Raw genomic sequence first — 24,529 nt, 5'->3', positions numbered from 1 at the left:
GATAGCACTTGCTAAGCAACACTATAAACACTAGAGAGATAAAGGAAAGATATGCGCAGAAAGTGATAGACAGATAGATAGATGTGGATAGAGTGCCCTTGACTGTGGTGAGGGGAATCATGTCAGATGAAAGAGAGAGAGAGAGAAAGAGAGAGAGAGAGAGAGAGAGAGAGAGAGAGAGAGAGGGGTATGAAAATAAACAGAGGGAATGGAGCGAGATAGAGAGAATAAAGGGCAACGACTCAACAGCATGTGACTAACAAATTATATAGAACACTTGAGTCGATAAAGTAATTAGACTGTAAATGAGAGGGGGAAATTATCTACCTCGATATTCATTCAGTTTATAGTTTTAGTGAAGAAATGAGGGAGAAAAATTCGGTTTTTCCACATTTTTATCAACCGCTGTTGTCGTTAAAAATTGGAGAAGATAACTTATCTAGGCACATTGGATTATATAGCCATAGATACACAGTGTTTTAAAATAAGAGGTGGTGGTCACAGCTAAGACGTCTATTTGAACATATGGGTCTGCTTGTTCAGGATTGAAGGGAGTTTAAAGGACATCAACGTCAGGAGCAGGTGATTATTATTTTAAATATCTTTTATTTGTTTCAGTCGCTGTGGCCATGCTGTACACTTCCCCTCAAAATAGCATAGAAATGTCAGTTCAATAGCCATTTTGTAAGCCTTGCAGTGAGCGTGTGTGTGAGAGAGAGAGAGAGGGAGAGAGAGAGAGAGCGAGAGAGAGAGAAAGAGAGAGAGAGAGAGAGAGAGAGAGTGGGGGAGGGAGAAATTTGCAAACAATGAATGAAATAAACATGAAACGGAAAAGTCGTATAAATAAAAGGGCCTTACTACAGATGTATACGCCCCCGATTTTGTTGCCCCATGATATCACAGCTAAGACGTCTATTTGAACCTATGGGTCTGCTTGTTCGGGATTGAAGGGAGTTTAAAGGACATCAACATCAGGAGCAGGTGATTATTATTTTAAATATCTTTTATTTGTTTCAGTCATTGGACCGCGACCATGTTGTACACACAAAACACCATATTCCAACCACGCCTACCCCCCTCTGGTAGGCAACATCCTCTCTCCTCCAACATGGACTAACTCCAACAGGGAGATGGATGAAGCTCTACCACAGTGGGGAGAGAGCTGGGTTTGTCAGTTCCGGTTAGAGGGGAGGATAGACAGAAACAGAGAGTGTGGGACAATCTGCATTCAGGTGCCACTTTCAACTCTCACTCCTTAATCAATCTGATCAATTTTCAAGGGATCGCCTACTCTCTGCTGGTGCAAAATTCTCGGGGGACTCGATTGATGCTCTGCCTGCGTCCAACATTGGAGATCAACTCCCACACATTCATTCATTGCCTTTCATTTGTTTGTATGTATATCAATGTGTGTGCGCGAGTGTGTCACTGTTGAAGTCGCACGTGTGTCGCGAGTGTGTCAATGTTGGCTTAGTGGTACAAAGTGTTTGGAAACTGAGAATACGATGCAAGTTTCAAGTACATGTCGGTAACTTCTTTCTCCTTATCTTCTAATAGTAATCACCCAACTTTCTCTCTCGTCTCACAGCTATCCCGCGTTCAAAAACTGTACAGCTATTTTTTTTTTAATTTTCATTCAATAGATAATTAATTACGTACACATTAATAGAATAATAAATGATCTTTTCTACTCTTGGAACAAGGCCCGAAATTTTTGGGGAAGGGGGCCAGTCGATTAGATCGATCACAGTGCGCAACTGGTATTTAATTCATCTTACCGACCCCGAAAGCATGAAAGGCAAAGTCGACCTCGGCGGAATTTGAACTCAGACAGACAGACACACATTCCCAATTTTATATATCAAGATTTCAGCTTTCTGAATAGAGTCGTTATTAGACAGTTTCACCACGCGAGACCACGACCATCTAAGTGTATATATATATATATATATATATATATATATATATATATATATATATATATATATATATATATATATATATATATATATATATATATATATATATATATATATATATATATATATATATATATATATATAGTTCAAATTTATAGAAAAACAAAGAGGAAGACAGCTGCAAAACAGACAGTGAAGACATATAGGTTCGGGGTGGGGGCTACCGCAGTGGCGTCTCAGTCCTGTTCAGACTTCAGTTCCTACTCTTAGTGCGATGGATATGTGGAGTTCATCTAGACTGAGTAGACCCCCAATGTTGGCCACAGGCAAGGCATCAATCCAGTCCCCTGAGAATTTTGCACAAGCTGAAAGTAGGCGACACCTTGAAAATTAATCAGATTGATCAAGGAGAAAGTTGAGAGAGGCACCTAAATGCTGATTGTCCCATATTCTCTGTTTCTGTCTATCCTCCACTCTAACCGGAACTGACAAACCCAGCTCTCTCCCCACTGTGATAGAGCTTCATCCATCTCCCTGTTGGAAATAATCCACGTTGGAGAGGAGAGGCTGTTTCCCAGCGAAGGGGAGCAAACATGGATGGAGGAAAGAAAGAAGGAGAGAGATAAAGCCAAGCACTTGCGGAGACCCAGACCACCAAACCTTTTGTGCAAAGCAGCTTAATTGCAGGAGTCTGGAAGGAGTTTGACATTGACCAAGCATTCAAATTTCCCGAAGCATTCAAATCTCGCAGTCAGTGGTCCGACCCCACCAAACATCTCGAACGTCACAGGATCGAAAATGTATTTGGCCGACAGATCGCGATGTTTCAGGATTTTGTTCCACTCGGTCGCAGAAGCTGTGGATCTCATCATGACCGCAGCATCCAGAATGCGAGAAGAAGCAAATGAGTCGCTAACTGTGACATCCTAGACAAGTCATCTGCCTTGCGACCAGGAGCACAGGGTGAGGCCGTCAGGTCTCTTCCCATCAGACTATATATATATATATTTATTTATTGCCCACAAGGGGCTAAACATAGAGGGGACAAACAAGGACAGACGAAGGGATTAAGTCGATTACATCGACTCCAGTGCATAACTGGTACTTAATTTATCGACCTCGAAAGGATAGAAGGCAAAGTCGACCTCGGCGGAATTTGAACTCAGAACGTAAAGACAGACGAAATACCGCTATGCATTTCGCCCGGAGTGCTAACGTTTCTGCCAGCTCGCCGCCTATATATAGATACAGATATACTCTTTTACTCTTTTACTTGTTTCAGTCATTTGACTGCGGCCATGCTGGAGCACCGCCTTTAGTCGAGCAAATCGACCACGGGACTTATTCTTTGTAAGCCCAGTACTTATTCTATCGGTCTCTTTTGCCGAAGCACTAAGTGACGGGGACGTAAACACACCAGCATCGGTTGTCAAGCGATGTTGTGTGTGTGTGTGTGTGGGGGGGGGAACACAGACACACAAACATATACACACACACACACATATATATACATATATACAACAGGCTTCTTTCAGTTTCCATCTACCAAATCCACTCACAAGGCTTTGGTCGGCCCGAGGCTATAGCAGAAGACACTTGCCCAAGATGCCACGCAGTGGGACTGAACCCGGAACCGTGTGGTTTGTTAGCAAGCTACTTACCACACAGCCACATAGATATAGATACTATATATAGATACACGTACACTCAGAATGAAACATTATCTCGTGTTCATTTTTGGGCAATAATACTTTACACTCGAGTGTATTTACACTAGATAAATATCACCGTCTCCTTCTCTTTGTCTGTCTCTCTCTCTCTGTCTCTGACTGTCTGTCTTTCTGTCTCACTCTCTTTCTCTTTCTCTCTCTCACTCTGCCTCTCTCCATTTGTAGAATTGTGCAAATATACTGATATCTCATATCTCATATTTTAACCTGTGTGAAATTCCAGTTGCGTGTACTTCCATCCCCATTATCAATGCTGATACACGCATACACGCACGCACACACACGAACATACAAGTATGCACACGCACACATGAGCACACGTACATATAGTCGTACATTCACACATGCATATATACATACACACACACACCTATACATACATACATACATACATACATACATACATACTACATACGTACATACATACATACATACATACATACATACCATTAGAATTTTTCTTCTGCCCTTATCTTGTAAATTTTTTATAAATTTAACCTTTAAAGGTATTTTTTGATATGCTGGCCAATGATAAAAAATTTTTCCCGAAAAAAATTTTATCCTACATTAGTTATAAATTGAATAGTGTTCACTTCCGGATTCTATCCCTCTGTGAAAGTTTCTAGTTCGAATCACACGTGTCTCGAGATGTGTCGAAGATTTTTCTATTTTGGATATATTTGGGGTACTTAGTTCTGCTCGGGACTTAGTGCTTGCTTTTTCCATGGGTATGAGTTAGTATTTCACTTATATCTCGCGTATTTGCCGCTGAAGAGGGGAAAATTTCTTACGAATTAACCCCGAAATTGGACCGATACGGTAATAACGAATTTTTTAGAGATTTCTATCGGTTTGTTTCGAGACACATAAATTATAATGGTTTATTGACAATTATGTCTTTTTTTCGGCATATTTGGCATTAGAATTTTTCTTTTGCTCTTATCTTGTAAATTATTTATACATACATACATACATACATACATATATATATATATATATATATATATATATATATATATATTATATATATATATATATATATATATATATATATATATATATATATAATATAAATACTATATAAATATATGCATATATAAATACATATATGTACATATCTACATATATATGTGTATATACATGCATCTATGGGCACAGGACATCAAACAAACCTAGACACAATGAGAAACGAGAGCATAAAAAACAAAAAAAACATAGAAAAAGAACTTTTTTCGAACAACGAAAAAAACAAACAGAGAAACGAGACATGCGACATAAAGAACATTCCCTTCATCAGTTGTCCCCTGTTTTATCTACACCACGATTCGAAGGTAAGGACAAGATGCGACTTCATTAAAACAGTCCTTCCCGCAAGGCAAATTAAATTATAATTTGGGATTTTTTTGTGGAGGGTGAAAGTGGTAACAAAAGCAGGACAGTGAGAACAAAACAGTAACAACAACTGGTGAGGGTTGTTAAGCCAAGACGATGTAAAGTGGTGATCGCTGGAAAATGGGCTTTGAGAAGAGACAGATAAAAGCACTTCTTGTCTTTAGGAAGGAAGTGGAAGAAAGAGAGAATGGCCGTTGGTCACGTGTGAGCAACGAGAATGTCAAGGAGGAAGAGTGAGAGAGAGGGAGAACGGTGAAGAGGAAAGGAGAAGAATAGGGCATGGGTGGGAGAGAAAAACAGAAAGAAAGAACAAGAGAGGGAGATAGATAGACAGAAAATTTTGTAGGGCATCCCCATGGTCCAACGTCCTGCCCCCTCCGAACAATGCAGCAAAGTGCTTGTGAAAGACCTTGCACATTGCCCTTCGATTTCCTGTCCATGTTCATTTGTCACAGACCTAATTGTAGCATCCACGCCACGTTGAATTTCTACCGAGCGAACCCACCCGGTAACGTTGATACCCTCGCCACCCAATGCACGTACCTTAGCCCGAACTCTGCATCCTTCGTGTTTCACATTACATTGAGGTGTCGGTCTAAGGCCGATCTCGCCGCTAAAATTTGGGATGCAGAGCCCACCCTCAGCGCCTCTTCTAATGCCTTAACTAAGCTTCTTTCTACTCTCTTCTTCTCTAAACTTAACTGTTTACTAAATCTAACTGACTCAGTACAAATGGCTCTTTTGAGGGCTCCTCACCACCAGTTATTTAACACAGTGCCGGTCTCTTCAAGGACTGTTTGCAAACACTTTTGTCCTGTTGTAGAAAGACCCCATGCCAGACATTATATATCCAACAAAACATTACACATTTTATATAACTTAAATGAGTTTTCTGATAATGTGAGAATAGCATATATCCCCATGGATCTGGGATAGCTAACTTCAAAGTTAGGGTTACATATATTATGTGTATTATATTATATTATTGGGTATATTATCGAGGTATATTATCTGAGAAGAGCTTTTAGACAACTTATGAAAGCAATTGACAGGAAGTATAAGCCTACAGTTAGACTTCTGGAAGTTCAGCCTAATGGATGGTGTGAGTAACATACCTGTGTCACACAACACACACATACAATGGGTTTCTTTCGGTTCCGGTCGACCAAATCTACTCACAATACTTTGGTTCAGGCTGAGGCAATAGTAGAAGATACTTGCCCAAGGTGTCATGCTATAGGACAGAACCCTCACTCTATATAATTGAGAAACTAACGTCTTGACCATCGAGTTATTTCGTAGGTAATTTACTCACTTCTAAGAATCCAGTCCAACACCTACTTTAATTTTCAAAGGATTAAGGATTCGTTTTTAGAATCTTCTTGCTTCTGCTCTTAATGACCTGTAGGGACACTATATATCTTTAAGCAACCGCAATATACAACAAAATATATTAAATGCTTTTATAAGTCAATACTGTTTTCTCCTGTGTTAGCAGTACTATTAAATCACACGTTAAAGTCATCTCTAAAGATTTCCTTAAGAAATTATAGCCAGCACTCATTTGCTTCAGATACAAAAATGTCATAATAAACCACTGCTGGTTACAATTTTCTCCTGAAAATCTAAAGAGATAACCGTAACGAGCTCTTACTTTTGTTTCCAGTCATACTAATGTTTTTTGGTTTCAGTTTCAAAGATGTAAAGAAAACTTCCAAGATATCCAGCACGACCATTACTCATTTTACTCTTGATCTAACAAAATCAGTTCCTTGATTAATTAACAATCTATCTGGGACACAAGCAATTCAACAGCAGAATCCTCTACGACTTCTTCGAACCCTCCATCATCTGCAAGTGTCCCATCACCTAAGTTTGATGTAGACTTTGTTCTTGTAGAAAATTTATAAAATTTTATTTTTTCTAAGCATCATACATAGTTGAGGGTTCCACTTTATCCCATGACACAACAATTATCTCTTCTGTTTATCTTCACCAGAATTCCAGCTTTTGAAAATTCAGAAAGACGAAAGAAATTTCTAAATTATCAGTATGGCAACACCATATCGATTACCCCCCAATTACATGAGACAGCAAGGCAATAATGGCAGACACTTTGTTGGACGACATGATGAGAGGGAAAAACTGAAGATCTTGATCAAGGATGAAGATACTCAAATAATACAAGTTTATGGACTGCCTTATGTTGGCAAAACAAGTCTTGTGAAAACTGTAAGAAATTTACTATTGTTTTCTCTCTTTTTTTACGTTAACCTTATTGCATTTTGCGTTTCTGTAGGTTATTAGGGATCATTGAGGTTTTACAGTTAAGTTACTGACTAAAGACAAAAGCATTTCTGGTTCAATCCCATACAATGGCAGTCACTGAAGTCTTTGTACCGTTTGGTGAGTTGGTGGTTGACCTATGATCAAAGGTATTTCTCCTGTAACCATTCTGTCTATGGCAAAGATTATATTATTAATGTCTCCTGTTCTATGTCATGAAGAAGGTGGACAGTTTGGGAGAGGTTTGACTGCTTTATATATTATGTATGTAAGTGAGTGGGTGGGTAGGTAGGTAGGTAGGTAGGTAGGTAGGTAAGTAGGTAGGTAGGTATGTAGGTAGGTAGGTAGGTAGGTAGGTAGGTAGGTAGGTAGGAAGGCAGGTGTGTATATGTGTGTTTGTGTGTGTGTGTCTGTACGTATGCAACTGTGAGCGTGTGTATGTTTGCATCTCCTCGGCTTGACATTGTAGATTTCTTGTAAATGAATGTCATTAACTTCCAATATTACATGGAAATTTCCTATAGAGAAATATTTCCTTGGAAACAAGTAAGTTTGGTTTCCGAAGGCTGTAGAGGGTCTGCCAGTTTGGCTGAAAACTGGTAAGCTGGGGAGCTGCACCAGGTTCCAATCTAATTTGACATGGTTTCTACAGATGGATGCCCCTCCTAACACCAACCACTGCAAGAGTGTAAGGGGTGTTTTTTACGTGCCAGTTACGAAACCCCAGCATCAGCCATGACTACGACCTCACTTGACTTGAAAGATCTCTCAAGCACAAGAATAATTAATTGACTGACAGAGAGTCAGAGAGGTAGACGAAATAAGAGATGGATAGTAAAAGAGATAAAGCATCTGTGTAATTAACAGAAAGATAATTAAGAGATAGAATGGCAAAGTGACAAACTGTTATCCAGAAAGATACTTAGGCAAACTGTAAGATGAATATGAAGGAATATAAAGGATACCCTGAACTAATGCATAGACAAAAGAATAGACAAAGAGACAGTTATTGAGAGAGAATTATAAAGTCAGACAGAGAAAGAGAAAAACTGAGAGACCAATAAATTGATAAGTGAATCTATGGAAACCTTTGAACTTGTTCTAATGTTATGTTTCTAATATGACAGGTCTGTCAAGAATTGAAGGATGAAATCAACCCCGAAAGACTCCACATAAAACACATCCATATTTCTAATAATAGCAGTTGGTCTGATATTTCCAACATGTACAATACATTCACCAATTGTTCCACTATCACCAACACGAAATGGAAAATTTGTATTTTTGATGATTTCCAGAACATTCAAGAAAGCTTCCTTCCAGGTTTCCAGGAGCTTTGCGACAATGACTTTCCACTGCACCCAAATCTAAAAATCATTCTCATATTAAGTGGTGGAGAACCATTTCAGTTTGATGGAATCAGGTTTGGAAAGTGTAAAGTGAGTCCATTGTCCATTGGAGATGCCCAGCTTCTTTTCGGTCGCTGTTCAGACATTGAGACGGATGATGAGAACAAAGAACAAATACACAACATCATCAGATATGCCTGTGGCTTGCCAGGACTTCTTATTTACTTTGCAGAAAAAATCTCCCAGTTTCATCATAATTTCTCTTTTAATGATATCTACAAAATGATTTGTGATGAAACCAAGCTCAATGACTGGCTGGACGAATGTACAATTAACAGACGTAATATTAAGCAAGAAATGGACAAGTACTTTTCTCAACTCTCTCACGAACAGCAAGATGCTATCAAAGTGCTTTCATATTTTCCTGGAAGATTTGGTATTGAGGAAGCTGTTGAAATGACTGGTTCTTCTAGTCAACCAGCTTCAATGATACGTGTTCTGATGCCGCTTGTTGAACAAGGTTTGATCAGTTCAGATTTAGAATTACAGAATTTCCAAGTACAAGAATTAGTACGTGTACTTTCTATGCAACAGATTGACAATGTACACAGCAATGATTTGGTAAAGCTCAAATATACAAACATTATCGGGAAAAGTTTGATGAAGGCTCAAGATATTTATGATAAAGGCCTCATATATGAAGCACTTGGAATAATGAAGAATAACTGGGAAAATATTTCATTTATCTTGAAGAAAGGGATTGAAGCACCCTCAGATGGTAGGACATATGGAGTTTATTATGAGGTAAGATATTTTTTCCAAGTCAGTCTTTCATGTGTCACATTTTTGTTGAACCTGTGTTATATCGTCCATTGGTTTTCAGTTGAGGACCATATGGCCCATAGAGGTCCATACACGAGTTTGCTGTTGTTAAAATATATCAGTAAGAAATTGTTTATACTTCGAAAATACACAAATTATTTCAATAATTTTTAAATACAAATCTTAATAATAGATAAAGCAGCTATCCGAGTTGACAGTAGATAAAGCTATTAAAAGTATGAAGACAGGGAAAGCCCCCGGCTCATCGGGAATCACTGCAGAGATGCTCAAAATATCTGGCAGTGTCGGATCTAGCCTGGTCACCCGTATAGATAACCAGGTGATACACGAAGGAGTCATATCGAATGACTGGTGTAGCAGCATAATAGTCAACTGCTACAAAGGTATAGGTGACGCCTTAGATACAAATAATTACAGAGGTATCAAGCTGTTGGATCAGGTAATGAAGGTCACGGAGAAGATCATAGCCCAACTAATTAGGGAGAGGGTCAGTTTGGATGAGATGTAATATTATTAAATTTATTATCTTCATTAATTGAATTAAATTTTATCTTATTTTAATTTTAATTTTTTATTATTATTACTATTGTTATTATTTTATTTTATAGTCAGCTGTAACTAAATTTGGCGTTAGCTGGCGGTTTGTTGTAGATTGGGTTAGTGGCAGTGATGGTAATAATAATAATAATAATCGCGTACAGTTTGATGTAGGGTCCGGGTAGTTTTGATGAACAAGTAATACTTGTTATCCTATTTTTGTTAATTTTCTTTGATTCATGAAGCTTAAATATTTTCCGTATTTTTCATTAATAAATTCCTTTTAGTCATTTTCATTAATAATTTATTCTGTTTTTCTACGCAACGTCTCCACGAGTTTTATTTCTTATAAACGCTAAGAACTATTCTTTACGTTTATAATCTAGTGATATTTTCTCAACTAACTAAGCAACGTTCATTCCTCCATTTCGTGTGGATTTTGCATTGTTTTGGGATTAATATTTAGCTGTTATTATTTTGTTATTGATTTATTAATAGGGGTCTGTTAGTTGTAGTTGGGTGTCTTCATGGTAGTTTCTCCATAAGCTGTATTTTTTTCTCACCTTTCTTTAGTTCATGAGGCTTAATTGTGTTTTGGTTTTTTTCGTATTTTTCATTGATGAAAAGATTTGCCATTTTCATTGAGAATTTATCCTATTTGTTTGCACTTTGTCTTCACGCGTAAAATTTTATAAACACTATTAATTATTTTTTCACGTTTAAAATTCAGTTACATTTTTCCTTCGGCAAGCTAAGTTACAGTTTATTGTTTATCTATTTCATTTGGATTTTGAATCGTTTTGGGTTTGAAATTATTATTATTATTGTTATTATTATTGTTATTGAAATATTATTATTTATTTATATTTTCTTGATAAGTATTATTCATGATCGTTATTAGTTATGATATCTATTATTTTTATGAAGGAATTTAACGTTTTACATATAATCTAATTTGAGAATTAGTTTCGTTAGACTATAGATTATATAATAATTAAGTAATATTTTTATTAAGTAGTATTACATTTAAGTAAATTAGTTTCTATTCTAATTAATATTATGTTCAACTTTATTATCGTGTGAAATATTAAATCTATAGATATTACACATATATATTAATAAAATAGTTAGTTTATATAATGGATTTGTGTATATTTGAACCATTTCCTATTTTTGATTGTATTATTCATGACTTGGGTATATTAATAAGACGCTAAAACATATATTTTTATACATTTAAAATCCAGATAGATTAATTTAATCGTTGAACTTTGTAACATAGTTTGTTTGTCAATATTATTTGGATCTTGTATTATTTTGAGTTTGATCGTTGTTATTACTATAATTGTTATTGACTGGATTTGTAGAGGATCGTCGGTTGTGGTTGAATATCTTCATAGTGTATTGTTCATTTGTTCTAATATTTTTGCACCTTTCTTTAATTTAAGGGGCTTAGATGTTTCTTAGTAAATAATTAGTAAATAATTTTCGCCATTATATCATTTATATATATATTGATAGTTATAAGTAATAATAGTTATTAATCATTATATCTATTTATTTGTAATGATTTATTATTATTTTTTATTAAGGGATCTAACGTATTACATTTAACTTAATTTGAGAATTAATTTTGTTAGACAATATATTATTTAATAATTAGGTGGTACGTTTATTAAGTAGCATTAAATTGAAATAAATTAGGTATTATATTAATTTATATTTAGTCAACTATATTATTGAGTGATATATTAAATTTATAGAAACTACACTTATATATTAATTATAAAGTTAGCTTATTTAATGAGTTTGTCTATATTTGAACTATTTCTTATTTTGATTACAATATTAATGGCTTGTAAGCTGGCAGAATCGTTAGCATGCTGAACAAAATGCTTAGCGACTTTTCATCCATCTTTACATTCTGAGTTCAAATGCTGCTGAGGTCTACTTTGCCTTTCATTCTTTCAGAATCAATAAATTTAGTACCAGTGAAACACTGGGGTCGATGTAATCGATTAGGCACCTTCCCCAAAATTTCAGGCCTTTAGTAGAAAGGATTAATATTATTATTATTCCCCTGGGGCAGTAAAGATTTGAAATCATTAATATTTTTCAGAAAAACATTGATTTCATATTTTGGCACAAGGCTAGCAATTTCTGGGAAGAGGAAAACTGATTTGAACTCAGAACACGAAGACAGACAAAATGCCACCAAGCATTCTGTTTAGTGTGCTAATGGTTCTGCCAGCTAACCACATTATCCCTACAGACAAAATATTAACACATGTTACTGTCTTTGTCTTTTAGATAACATTAAAAGCCTCAAATATACTGATGCTATGTCACCCTAGAGATTCAAGACAGTTTTTCCAAGCCTGTCTACAAAACTCCCTGTTATTTGGTAATGAAGAAGAACAAGCGTTTATGAATATAGCATATGGTGTATCATTGACAGATTTACCAGGTATGATATGACGATGGTGTGTAGATTTTGTCATTCCACTGATGTAGATAATATGCTTAACAGGAATATTGAGCATTTAGCACCATTCTTTGTATATTTTGCTAAATACTGAAGAAGTGCTTACAAGATTATGTAATGTTTCTAAAGGCAATTACGTAATACTAGCAGTAATTTTCCAAAATACGTGTATGTTTTATAAAGCATGAAATGCCATGTTTTCTATATTTTATTAACATTCTATACATATATTCATACATGCATGCACACATCCATATGTATGAACATATATACATATTTATGTATTTCTTTATATGTCCTCTGCATTCAGAGGTTAGAGAGGAATGAGGTTAGTATGCTCTGCTGCATGTGCAATTTAAGTGTACATGTGCAACAGTGTGCTAGTGTGCTGAGAAAAAAAATTGGCTTAAGAGACGTTAGATGCAGCGTGCAGGAGAGAAGACTGCACTGGTTTAGTCATGTGATGAGGATGGATGCTAACAGTTCCATAAAGAAGTGCCAATAATTGAAAGTGGATGGAACTCATGGAAGAGGAAGATTCAGGAAGACATGGGACGAAATACTGAAGGATGGCCTCGGGACACTAAACCTCGTGGAAGAGATGACAAAGGACCAAAACATCTGGTGCTTTGCCATACACAAGAAGATCCATACTCCACAGCAGAAGTATTGATATTGCTTCCCCTATTGAAAAGGAGTGGCCTGAAGGAACCCTGGGCCAGTGCCATATTAAATGCACCCAGCACACACTGTAAATTGTTGGCGTTAGGAAGAGCATCCAGCCGTAGCAACCAAGCCGAATCCAACGGCTAAGTTACAGGGACATAAACACACCAACACTAGTTTTCAAGTGGTGGTGGGGAACAGAGACACAAAGATACAGACACATAGGTATATGTACATATACAACGGGTTTCTTTCAGTTTCCATCAACCAAATTGCCTCACAAGGCTTTGGTCAGCCCAGAAACACAGACACTGTCAAATCACCCAGAGGTTCACAGGTCAGTCCCTCAGGTCCCCCTGAAAAAATTCATACTAGCTCCCGTACCTATATGATGGGAAAATATCAAGTATTAAGTCAATATCCTTGATAGTTTTGAAATTTTAGGCCTTTATGATATTAATTAATTTTACATCTTTTCCCGAACGAGTCTCTCACATCAGCTTGAGACATTTATTATTCTTCTAGTATGGCAAGCACAACTTTGAAGCCATCTGTTTTGGGGTTACCTTTTTCTGTAGAGTTCAAATATCTTACCAAATCAAGAGTATTTTGAAAATTCTTCCATCTACAGCCTTTGAAAGTTGCACATTTAATTCTTGGCAGCTTTTAGGTATTTTTATTTCAATAGGTACACAAGATTTGAGAGAGATTTGGCTGGTGTTTCTAACAGATCAGGCTACTATGTAGGAGCCCCCATTCCTTTGGTATGCTGCTTTTGCTGTTGAGCGAACGGTCTTCGTCCCAGAGCTCGCGAGATGGGAGAACGTTGTCCTTTGCTATTCGTAAGGCCCGCAGAAGAGAAATCAGGTCAACCCCCGACACCGAGAGCATCAACGGATGGAAGTCGGGGACTGCTGCTGTTGTTGGTGTTTTGTTGCTGACCTCCAGGTCAGTTTTGATAGAATGACCTCTGATCAAAGGTGTTCTATCTGATCATACCATTTGCTATGTATACCTAGGACTACATCACGTAGTGTGATCTTCCTTTTTGTAAGAAAACTCGGTGATTTGAGTGAAATTTAGCTGTTATTTCTGACAATGTTGAGTTACTGTTTGAGGCTACCATTGCCAGTGATGTTGTCTGCTGTTTTTTTATTATTTGTAGATGTTGCTGTTGTTGTTGTTGTAGGTGTAGCTATTACTTTGGGCATCATTGTAACACAGAATATTTCCTTGGGTTTTCCACAGGTTATGGAGGATACAAAGAAGCCATGGAGCACTACAAGAAGGCTTTGGATGTAATGAAATCGAGAAACATCCAGTACCGACAGATGCTGCTGTACAATAGCATGGCTTACAATGCCTATATGCGGGGCAATTATGTGGAAGCCTTGAAGTATGTTGTACAAGTCAGATGAAAATCTCTCCCTCCTTGCCGCTCTCTGTCTGTCTCTGTCTCTCTCCCTCTCCCTCTCTATCTATCTATCTATCTATCTATCTCTTATATCTATTATACTATCTCCCAACCTTCTTTTCTCTTATTCTCTATTTTCCTTTCTTCCTCGTTCATCTCTAACTTTTCCTCACTCCCACTTTTGTCCTTTAGTATCGTGTGCACTAATTAACATGTAATACTCAGCTTATTATTATCATCATCATCATCATCATATTATACTTATATATTTAGGCGCAGGAGTGGCTGTGTGGTAAGTAGCTTGCTTACCAACCACATTGTTCCGGGTTCAGTCCCACTGTGTGGCACCTTGGGCAAGTGTCTTTTCTATAGCCTCAGGCCGACCAAAGCCTTGTGATTGGATTTGGTAGACAGAAACTGAAGAAGCCCGTCGTATATAACATATATATATATATAAATAACACTAGGGTGATAAGAATTATATAAATTATTATTACCAGGGGCCTAGCACAGAAAAGAATTAGTCAATAGACTACCGTATTTGACGGCATATAGGACGCACTTTTTTCCAAAAAATTTGGCTCAAAAAATCGCCCTGCGTCTAATATGCGAAGTCAAGACGCTCCCGTAGGCTAATCTTCTCCCAGACGCTCACTAACCTAGCTTACGATAAGTATTTCTACCTACGTTAACGCCTTAATGATATTTTTCGTACTCATGCATCGTTATTTTATTGCTATTATTATTATTATTATTATTATATTATTATTATTATTATTATTATTATTATTATTATATTATTACCAGTATTATTACTTTAAAATACGAATTATCGTAAAAATCAAAGCAATCTACCGTAAATTGTTAGGCTGCGATCCATGACACGTTTACTAATATCAGCTGATCGGAACCCTAACTCGATGCCATCTGACGGTGAGGAGTAAAACTACGGAATGCACATGATCGTTGCGAGTTCGTGTATATAGGGAGGTAGGTTGGATATCTTGGTACAACAAAGTTATGATCATAACAAAACACACTACAACAGTACAAGCACCCTCACAGCAATGTTTTCTGCTTTTGTAATGTGCTGCTAGACTGCTTTCAACAATATATGCTTAAATACACTTAAAACTTTTTTTCCTGAATTTGACCTGCTGAAATGAGGGTGCGTCTAATATGCCAGTGCGTCTAATATGCCGTCAAATACGGTATATATTATTCACATAAAAATATCGTGTACATTAGAACACATCAAGAGGCTTCCAAATAGAAAAGCCTTGTGCTATTGACTAATTCTTGTGCTATTGACTAATTCTTTTTTTTTTTTTTGTGCTAGGCCACTGGTAATAATCTTTTATATAATTCTTATTACCCTAATGTTATTGATTATGTTTAAATATTTTTTGATAAATTGTTCGAAATTTTACCGACTTTCCCTCTGTCGCCGGAAATAATCTGCATCTGCGCAGTGGTTTGAAAAGTTAGGATATACATACAGCTAATTTACATGTGGATCTAGTCGTGTGTATATTTGAAATCTAAAGGCTTCCTACTGACGAAAACTAGCCTCAGTAAATATTTTTTTACTGGAATTAGTTAGAAACCATGATCTAGGAACTAAATGAGATGATAAACGTTTTTAATTTTCATTCCTTTCGAGAATTTATCCCTAATTAGTGGTTTGAGTTTTCTACTGATGATGATGATGATGATGATGGTGGTGGTGGTGGTAGCGGTATCAATGCTGATAATGATGATGATGATGATGATGATGATGATGATGATGATGATGATGATGATGATGATAACTGCTTGATTTGTTCCTCAGTTTTGCAGAAACAGGTTACAACATGACCGTTAATGATGCGAGCCCACAGATGGTGCAGGATGCGAAGATCAGATGTGCCTCTACCCTGGCCTACAACCTCTCATTTGTTGGTAATAACTGTATTATGTCTCTCATGGTGGTGGTGGTTTTATTTGGCCCCAGGTCAGCACTTGTTGAGCAGATCTATGATCAAACGTCTACCAGCTTTGAATAATTTACAAGGGATACATTGTCTAATGTGCCCTTTTATTAATAAGGCAGTGATTTGCAGGGGAATTTTGATTGTTATTTATTTCTAGCAAGTTAAATAACCACATAAAGGCTTCTTTATTGATTTGTGGTCATATGTAATATTTGAAAGATTGTGGTTTGAGTCTGGTAATAGTTGTGATGAGTGGAGGCACGGGTCTTAGTGATTAGGTTGTTAGACTCGTGATCATAAGATTGTGGTTTCAATTCCTGGAGTGGGCGATGTGTTGTGTTCTTGAATAAAATACTTCATTTTCTCATTGCTCCAGTCGAGTCAGCAGGCAAAAAGTGAGTAATCCTGTGATGGACTGGTGTCCTATCCAGGTGGGAAATATTTACGCCATGAAAACTGGGAAACGCCCTTAAGAGTTGGCATGGCTCAAAAAGAGGGGGAAAATAAAAGTAATTGCCATGCATGAGAAGATATGTTAGAGTGGTAGTAGTGGTGGTGGTGGTGGTCATCATTGTGGTTGTGGTTGTTGTTACACATGGTAGATGTTTGTTATTTAACCCCAGGTTAGGCCCTTATCCAGTAGACCTATGACCAAATGTGAATCATATCTCGTCTTTTATTCTGACATCATCCGGCTACATGCTGATGGTGTGTTGTTGTTGTTGTTGTTGTTTAGCCAGGGGCCTGTCTCCTGACTATGTGCATCTCTGACATGTAGGTAAACCGACTGCAAGACTAGTTACAATACTCTGACCCATAGCCCCACATGTACCATGTATGCAAGGCTGAAGACTACATTATAGATTCTGTCATGTGGTTGTTAAGTGTATGTGGACATGAGGGGATGCTGGGAAAGTTCCTGGTTTTGAGTTAAGGAAAGTGCAGGAGGATCAGTTAATTATGATTTTATTCAACATATTCCCCTTGCAGATTCTCACATTTGCTGTATTGGTCCTTCAGTTTTTTTAAGTCCTGTAAAAGAACTCAAAATGTTGGGCCCCACGATATCCTTAAAACCAGGAACTTTTCAGCACCTCCTCATAAAACATGTGATTATATACATACAAGAGGACGCTGAAAAGTTCCTGGCTTTGAGTCAAGGGAAGTGCAGGAGTATCAGCTAATTATGATTTTACTCAACTTTTCCCCATCTCAGATTCACACACTTACCGCAGTGGTCCTTCAGTTTTTCTAAATCCTGTAAGAGAACTTGGAAGATTGGACCTTCAAACAGGCCTTTTGTGATATCCTTACAGTCAGGAACTTTTCAGCACTCCATTGTATTATGCAGATGTGTGAACATGTTTAACTTTTACCTGTCCAGGTGAACCAATGATAAATGTGTTTATATATTCATACAATGATTCTTCTTCTTCTTGTTCTTCTTCTTGTTCTTGTTCTTCTTCTTCTTCTTCTTCTTCTTTTTTACAGGTTATTATGATAAATGTGAGAAATTATTGACAGAAAACCTAGAGAAAATGTCAGACATGACTATTCCTCTTTTATCTACAATGCTGAATACAATGGGTGTTAATTACGAAAGGAGTAAGTATGGTACCACCAGCCCCCTTTTTTCCCCTAAATATTTTGTTACTTTCTGTTTAAGCACAGGTGTGGCTGTATGGTGAAGAGTTTTGTTTCCTAATAACATGGTTTTGAGTTCAGTCCCACTGCATGGCACCTTGGGTAGATGGTTTCCACTATGGCCCTGAGCCAACCAAAGTCAATTTGTGAGTGGATGTGGTTGACAGAAACTGAAAGAAGGTGGGGAGCTGGCAGAAACGTTAGCACGCCGGGCGAAATGCTTAGCGGTATTTCATCTGCGTTACGTTGTGAGTTCAAATTCCGCCGAGGTCGACTTTGCCTTTCATCCTTTCGGGGTCGATAAATTAAGTACCAGTTACGCACTGGGGTCGATGTAATCGACTTAATACCTATGTCTGTCCTTGTTTGTCCCCTCTGTGTTTAGCCCGTTGTGGGTAATAAAGAAATAGGTATTTCGTCTGCCGTTACGTTCTGAGTTCAAATTGCCCCAAGGTCGACTTTGCCTTTCATCCTTTCGGGGTCGATAAATTAAGTACTAGTTATGCACTGGTGTCGTTGTAATCGACTTAATCCCTTTGTCTGTCCTTGTTTGTCCCCTCTATGTTTAGCCCCTTGTGGGCAATAAAGAAATAAGAAACTGAAAGAAGCCCCATACAGGGGGTTGATGGTAATTGAAGACACGTGCATTTTTAGTCATTATTTTATTCGACTAACTTTTATAAAATTTCTGTTTCAGAAAATAACAAACGACAAGTCCTATGCTTACTAATGAAATGAAAAGGTATGCAGTGATTGGGGCTTTGAAGGCCAAGTATGGGGATTTAGAAATTTCTCATTTTCTGAAAGTTGCAAGATCTTCTGTCCACATTATTCGGTGTGAGTTAGAGAAAGAAGATGTATCAAAATGTACAAAACATTCGAAATTCTGTGATTCTATCGGAATTTCTGAATTTATTCAGGATGTTAAGCAAAACATTGAAGACAATCCAGGAAAATCAATGAGGTTAATTGCAATTAATTTCGAGTGTCAGAGAAAAAGCAATCAGAAATGTTGTGCATGAAGACATCAGATACAAATCTTATGTGATGAGGAAAGGTCAATTCATGTCAGGAAAAAAAAAAAGAAGGAAACCGTTTAACAAGATCCGAAGCACTTTTGAACAAATTTAAAAATTCATCAGATGATGATGTGATTTGGTTTTTCCCAGATGAGAAAATCTTTGACCAGGACCAGAAAACTAACCGAAGAAATGACACCGAAACAATTTTCTTTAGGTTAGAAGGACCAAAATTTTCATGTGAAATGCAGCAGAATTTAGAAAGACAGTGACAATGTTTGAATGTTTATACTACATGTTTACATGTTTACATATTATATTAAATTGGTTTGCTTGCTAGAAAATATGTTGTGACCTAATCTTTCAAACAGACAAATCCCAAATGCTGTTGTTGTGTGAGCTCAGAGGATCAGAAGCTGTTGTAGTGGCAATAGAGACAATAGAAAGAAGTGACAGCAGACTTGTGGGCCAGGGGCTGGTGCGTGTCTGTTTCTGATTGAAAAACAGCTTTGAAAACCATGCCAAAACTGACCCTGCCCATGCTGGTGCCATGTAAAAAGTACTCAGTACACTCTATACAGTAGTTGGTGTTAGGAAGGGCATCCAGCTGTAGAAACCAAACCAAGTGGCCTTGGCCTTATCAGTTCCTGTCAAGCTATCCAACGCATGCCAGCATGGAAAGCGGATGTTAGATTGTTGATGATGATGAAGTTCAAGAATTATAAATAACAATTAACCATTTCATTATCATATTTCTAATGAAATACATTTCCACTAATTCAGAAAGTTTATTTAGTGAATTCTTTTAAATTAATTTTGAGAATAATGAAGAATTTAGTAAGATAACTTTGTCATTCCTAAGCTGGTGTTTGAACCATGAACTGTCTGGAAATCTTGATGAAATGTTTTAATTCTGATCACTTTAAAACAGGAAGTTTGCGTCATAGAACTAGGGGTGCTTTTGGGTAGGTCAGTATGAAAGGGTTGAAAGGGATGATGTCAGGGAGATAGAGAACACCTAACTGTTGATGAAATTTTCCACTGAATTTGTTGTCGATTCATGTAAACTTTTCTTAACATCCTCTGGATTACAAAATGAAGAATCTTATCAATATTTTTTTCTCTAGTTCTACGTAGAATTGTTTGTTCTTAGAACTTACCAACCAGTTGTTTCCCTAAAATATGACACGATTTTACATCCATTTTCAAATCCTGACTGCATCATATTCAAGTTTAGCTTATCCTAAACTAATTTAACTAAAAATCTCACAACTATATTCAAGGCTTTGTCTATACATTATTATATTATTTCATTTTCTCTTTCAACAGATGGTTTTCAATATGAGAAAGCTTTTGAATTTTATAATGCTGCACTTAGTGAAAGATTGAAAATTGTTACTGTAAATCCCAAGATATCTGTGATAGCATACTGTAATGTAGCAAAGTTATTATCCCGAAACTTTGGCAAACACAGTAAGTAAATAGTCTTAAGTTGTAAGTAAAATCTAAAACTACAAATATAAATATTTGGTTGTTTTCTTTATTACTATTTCTCCTTCTTAAGATGGTGAACTATCAAAATTACCAACATGTTGAGCAAAGTTCTTAGTGGTATTTTGTCCGTTTATATGTTCTGAGTTCAAATTCTGTCAAGGTTGACTTTGCTTTTCATCCTTTTGAGGTCAATAAAATAAGTACCAGTTGTATACTGGGATCAATGTAACTGATTTACCCGCCTCCCCTGAACTTGCTAACTCTGTGCCATAATTTGAAACCAATATTTCATACAATCAACATGACTTTACCTTTCATCCTTTCGGGGTCAATAAAGCAGGTACCAGTCAAACACTGGGGTTGATGTAATCAACTTACCCCCTCCCCAAAATTGCTGGCTTTGTGCCAAAATTTGAAGTTAATATTTCTCTTTCTTCTTCCAGATAAAGCACTTCAACTCCTGTTCAGTGCCAAGAATATCCAAAAGAAGCATAGCTGGCTACACATAAACACCTCCTTGGTATTGCATTACATTGGTCTTGTGTATCTGAGAATGTAAGTACTTTGGTTTGATCAGCCTCATTGGTCAAGTGCATTTGAGATTGGAAGTATTGGGTTGTCTGGAAAGTTCGTGCCGATTTATAGTAGCTTACATTTCGACTTATTTTAGAACATGGTTGATTCCATAAAACAGGATTTTACTACACCGCCATTTAGAGCACAGTTTAAGCTATCTTTTCCTGGAAGAAGGTTATGTTCCTATAACTGTGTTAATTCTGTAACTCTTTAAAATGGAAGATAAGAAAGTTCATTTTCGGCACTTGATGCTTTGGGAACCAGACAAAAATTGCTGCAGTTTGGCTGGGATGTGTTACTCCACCCTCCATATTCACCGGATATTGCTCCTTCGGATTTCCAGTTATTCAGGTCTCTGCCGAATAGTAAAAATTTCAATTTCTTGGATGACGTAAAAAGATACCTTGAAACCACCTCAATTCTGGGAAGATACCATGAAACCACCTCAATTCTGGGAAGAAGGTATTTTCAAGTTAAAGGAAAGATGGAGATGCATTGTGCAACAAAATGGTTCATATTTGGTTGATTAAAAATGTAATGGCAAGTATTTATTGACCTTTTTCTTTCCTTTAAAAATCGGCAAGAACTTTCTAGACAACCCAATAATTCTCCACATCGAGTCAACAAAATGCATGGTAGCTTGATACAAAGGCTTAAAACAAGGGTTGGATTGAACAAGAAGATGCCCAGCACCTTGCCGTACTGAAGAAGACCTATACTCTGTTGCAGGAGTGTTAAGATTGATCCTTCTGGTGGTGCAAAGCACATGGGGTGGTACCATATAAATGCGCCTGTGCAGTGTCATGTAATAGCACCCACATGGTTCCATGGAAAGGCGCCCATGTGGTGCAATGTAAAAGCAACCAGCACATCTGTGAAGGGGTTGGTGTTAAGAAGGGCATCCAGCTATAGAAACCTTGCCAAATCAGACTGGGGTCTGGTGCAGCTCGCCACCTTGCCAGTTCTGGTCAAACCATCCAGGTACCAGTCAAACACTGGACAATGGACATTACATGATGATGATGAACATATACATACATTGCTCCATGTTTGCTGTCATATAACACATGTCTGGAGCATGCAGCCATTAGTATGACCATGTAAGGAGTTTGTGTATTGGAACTCTTCTCTGCACACACTGAAGAGAGAGTTTCTTACTATTAACACATGCGCAAAAGCATATCTGTGTGTGTGTATGTATGTGTGGGTCTCCTTGAGAACAACAAGGTTCCCAGCATGTTGGTCCTATGTCATCTCAACTGAAAGTTTTAGAATCCTGAGTTCATTCCTCAGTACTTCTTCCCATGTCTTCAAGATATGTATCTACGTGTGTGTGTCTTTGTGTCTGTGTTTGTCCCCCACTTCACCGCTTGACGACTGGTGTTAGTGTGCTTACGTCCCTATAACTTAGCTGTTCAGCAAAAGAGACTGATAGAATAAGTAGTGGGGGTCGATTCATTTGAGTAAAAAATTCTTCCTGGCAATGCCCCAGCATTCAATCTAATGAATGAAGCAAATAAAAGTTTCAAAATAAATATATTTTTTAAAATTTTTATTTCATTTTCCCTCTGATAGTGTGTGTATCTACCAATCACTACCACCACCACCACCTCTGCCACTAACACTACTACCACTGCTACCATTACTATTACAACAACCACCATCATCATCACCACTACTACTTTTGACTTGATATTACCATTAAACCACTATGGCCATCATATTCCAGGCATGAAATCTCCTACAGCCTGACATTTTTTCATGAGGCTTTGGAGATCTACAACCAGATAAACCCAAACTACACCGGAAAGATGGATGTCATTCACGCAATTGCGCACTGCTATCTGCTGAAAGAGGAATTCGATAATGCCACGAGTTGTTTCCAGGACATATTGAATGGTAACACCGACCATTTGTTGAGCAGCGTATCAGCGGTTGAAGGTTTCTCAATGGCTTTAGAACACCTGGTTTACCTCAATTTGGAAAATCCTCAGGTATGGTTAATTATCACATATGTTGTAATTGTTGATTAATTGCGGGATTCATTGATGATTGATAGATTGATGGATTGATTAATGGATATATGGGTTGAGTGAAAGATGGAGGGAGAGATTTCTGCAGTGGTTTTTGTTCCTTTTGCTGAAAGGTTTGCAAGGCACCAGCAGGCCTCAAGAGACGCATTCCCGTCCATAGAACATGATTACTGCTTTAGTTCACTGCACCCTCAGTTGTCATTCACGATGAGAGAATCCATCATAGCTATATTTACAAATTGATAATAATAATAATAAAATCAATTCGATTTAAAATTAAATGGAACTAAAATTAATTCTATTTAAAAATATAATCACTCATCAGGTCTAAGATAATAAATAATAAAAAATAATAATAGAATAAATGTACTTATCTTAACTTATATTAATTATCAAATAAATATATAAAATAATACGTGTATTAACTATAAATAATCGAAAAGCATGTAATAATATTTCTTAAAATAAAAATGTAACTTATCTTGTCGAAGGATTTTCGTGAACTAAAAATTTAAACGTAAACCGTCGAACTTAGCGTCGATATAAAATATATCGCGTGAAAATATGGCGTAATAGAATTTATAGAAGAAATAGATAGAAATATGTATTTAAGCTATTAAAATTACAAATGTATTTTAGCTGTAAGAACAAGGAAAAAAATTAATTTTAATATATCATTAACTGGAAAATTTGTAAAGTCTAAATATTTTAAAAACTAAATACGTAAAATACATAATATAATAAACGTAAATTAAGCTAAAATTCTATAATTTAATCTATTTTCATTAATCAATTTATTTTATAAACATCTAATTTTCAATTTATTCTAATTATGTAATATAGACAATATAATCTCGTGCTAATTTATACACATTTTACTACTACAAATTATAACTACAGCAATTAGTAACATAAAATAGGGTTTATATATATATACAAAATTAGCTAAACTTATTATGTAAGTAATTTAATTATGACTATAAATTCTATTTACACCATATTTTCACGCTACATTTTATATAAACGCTAAGTTCGAGGTTTTACGTTTAAATTATGTAATGAATAAGGTAGAAATGACTTATGATGAAGTTAATGTTGTTATAACGGCTATGTTGATTAGATACAATAATAAACTGGGCTACGAAGGATACTAGAGACTTTTTTGATAT

The 24,529-nt window shown here is 36.6% G+C and overlaps 1 protein-coding gene across 2 annotated transcripts in view; it reads left to right on the top strand.

The window, feature by feature from the left end:
- Positions 1-305: 305 nt before the first annotated feature.
- LOC115223560 overlaps positions 306-24,529 on the top strand; it is a 30,411-nt gene continuing 6,187 nt past the window's right edge. For both annotated transcript variants that reach the window (XM_036512380.1, XM_029794197.2), the window contains exons 1-10: positions 306-582; positions 7,041-7,273; positions 8,455-9,480; positions 12,367-12,523; positions 14,456-14,603; positions 16,453-16,562; positions 18,086-18,199; positions 20,587-20,730; positions 21,195-21,306; positions 23,057-23,321. In XM_036512380.1, coding sequence (XP_036368273.1) covers positions 7,094-7,273; positions 8,455-9,480; positions 12,367-12,523; positions 14,456-14,603; positions 16,453-16,562; positions 18,086-18,199; positions 20,587-20,730; positions 21,195-21,306; positions 23,057-23,321 — 2,256 coding nt within the window. In that variant the 5' untranslated portion in view covers positions 306-582; positions 7,041-7,093. The remainder of the gene's footprint in view (positions 583-7,040; positions 7,274-8,454; positions 9,481-12,366; positions 12,524-14,455; positions 14,604-16,452; positions 16,563-18,085; positions 18,200-20,586; positions 20,731-21,194; positions 21,307-23,056; positions 23,322-24,529) is intronic.

The sequence above is a fragment of the Octopus sinensis genome, linkage group LG23 (genome assembly GCF_006345805.1).
Source record: "Octopus sinensis linkage group LG23, ASM634580v1, whole genome shotgun sequence".
NCBI lineage: Eukaryota > Metazoa > Mollusca > Cephalopoda > Octopoda > Octopodidae > Octopus > Octopus sinensis.
This window is presented reverse-complemented; position numbering and strand designations above follow the sequence as displayed.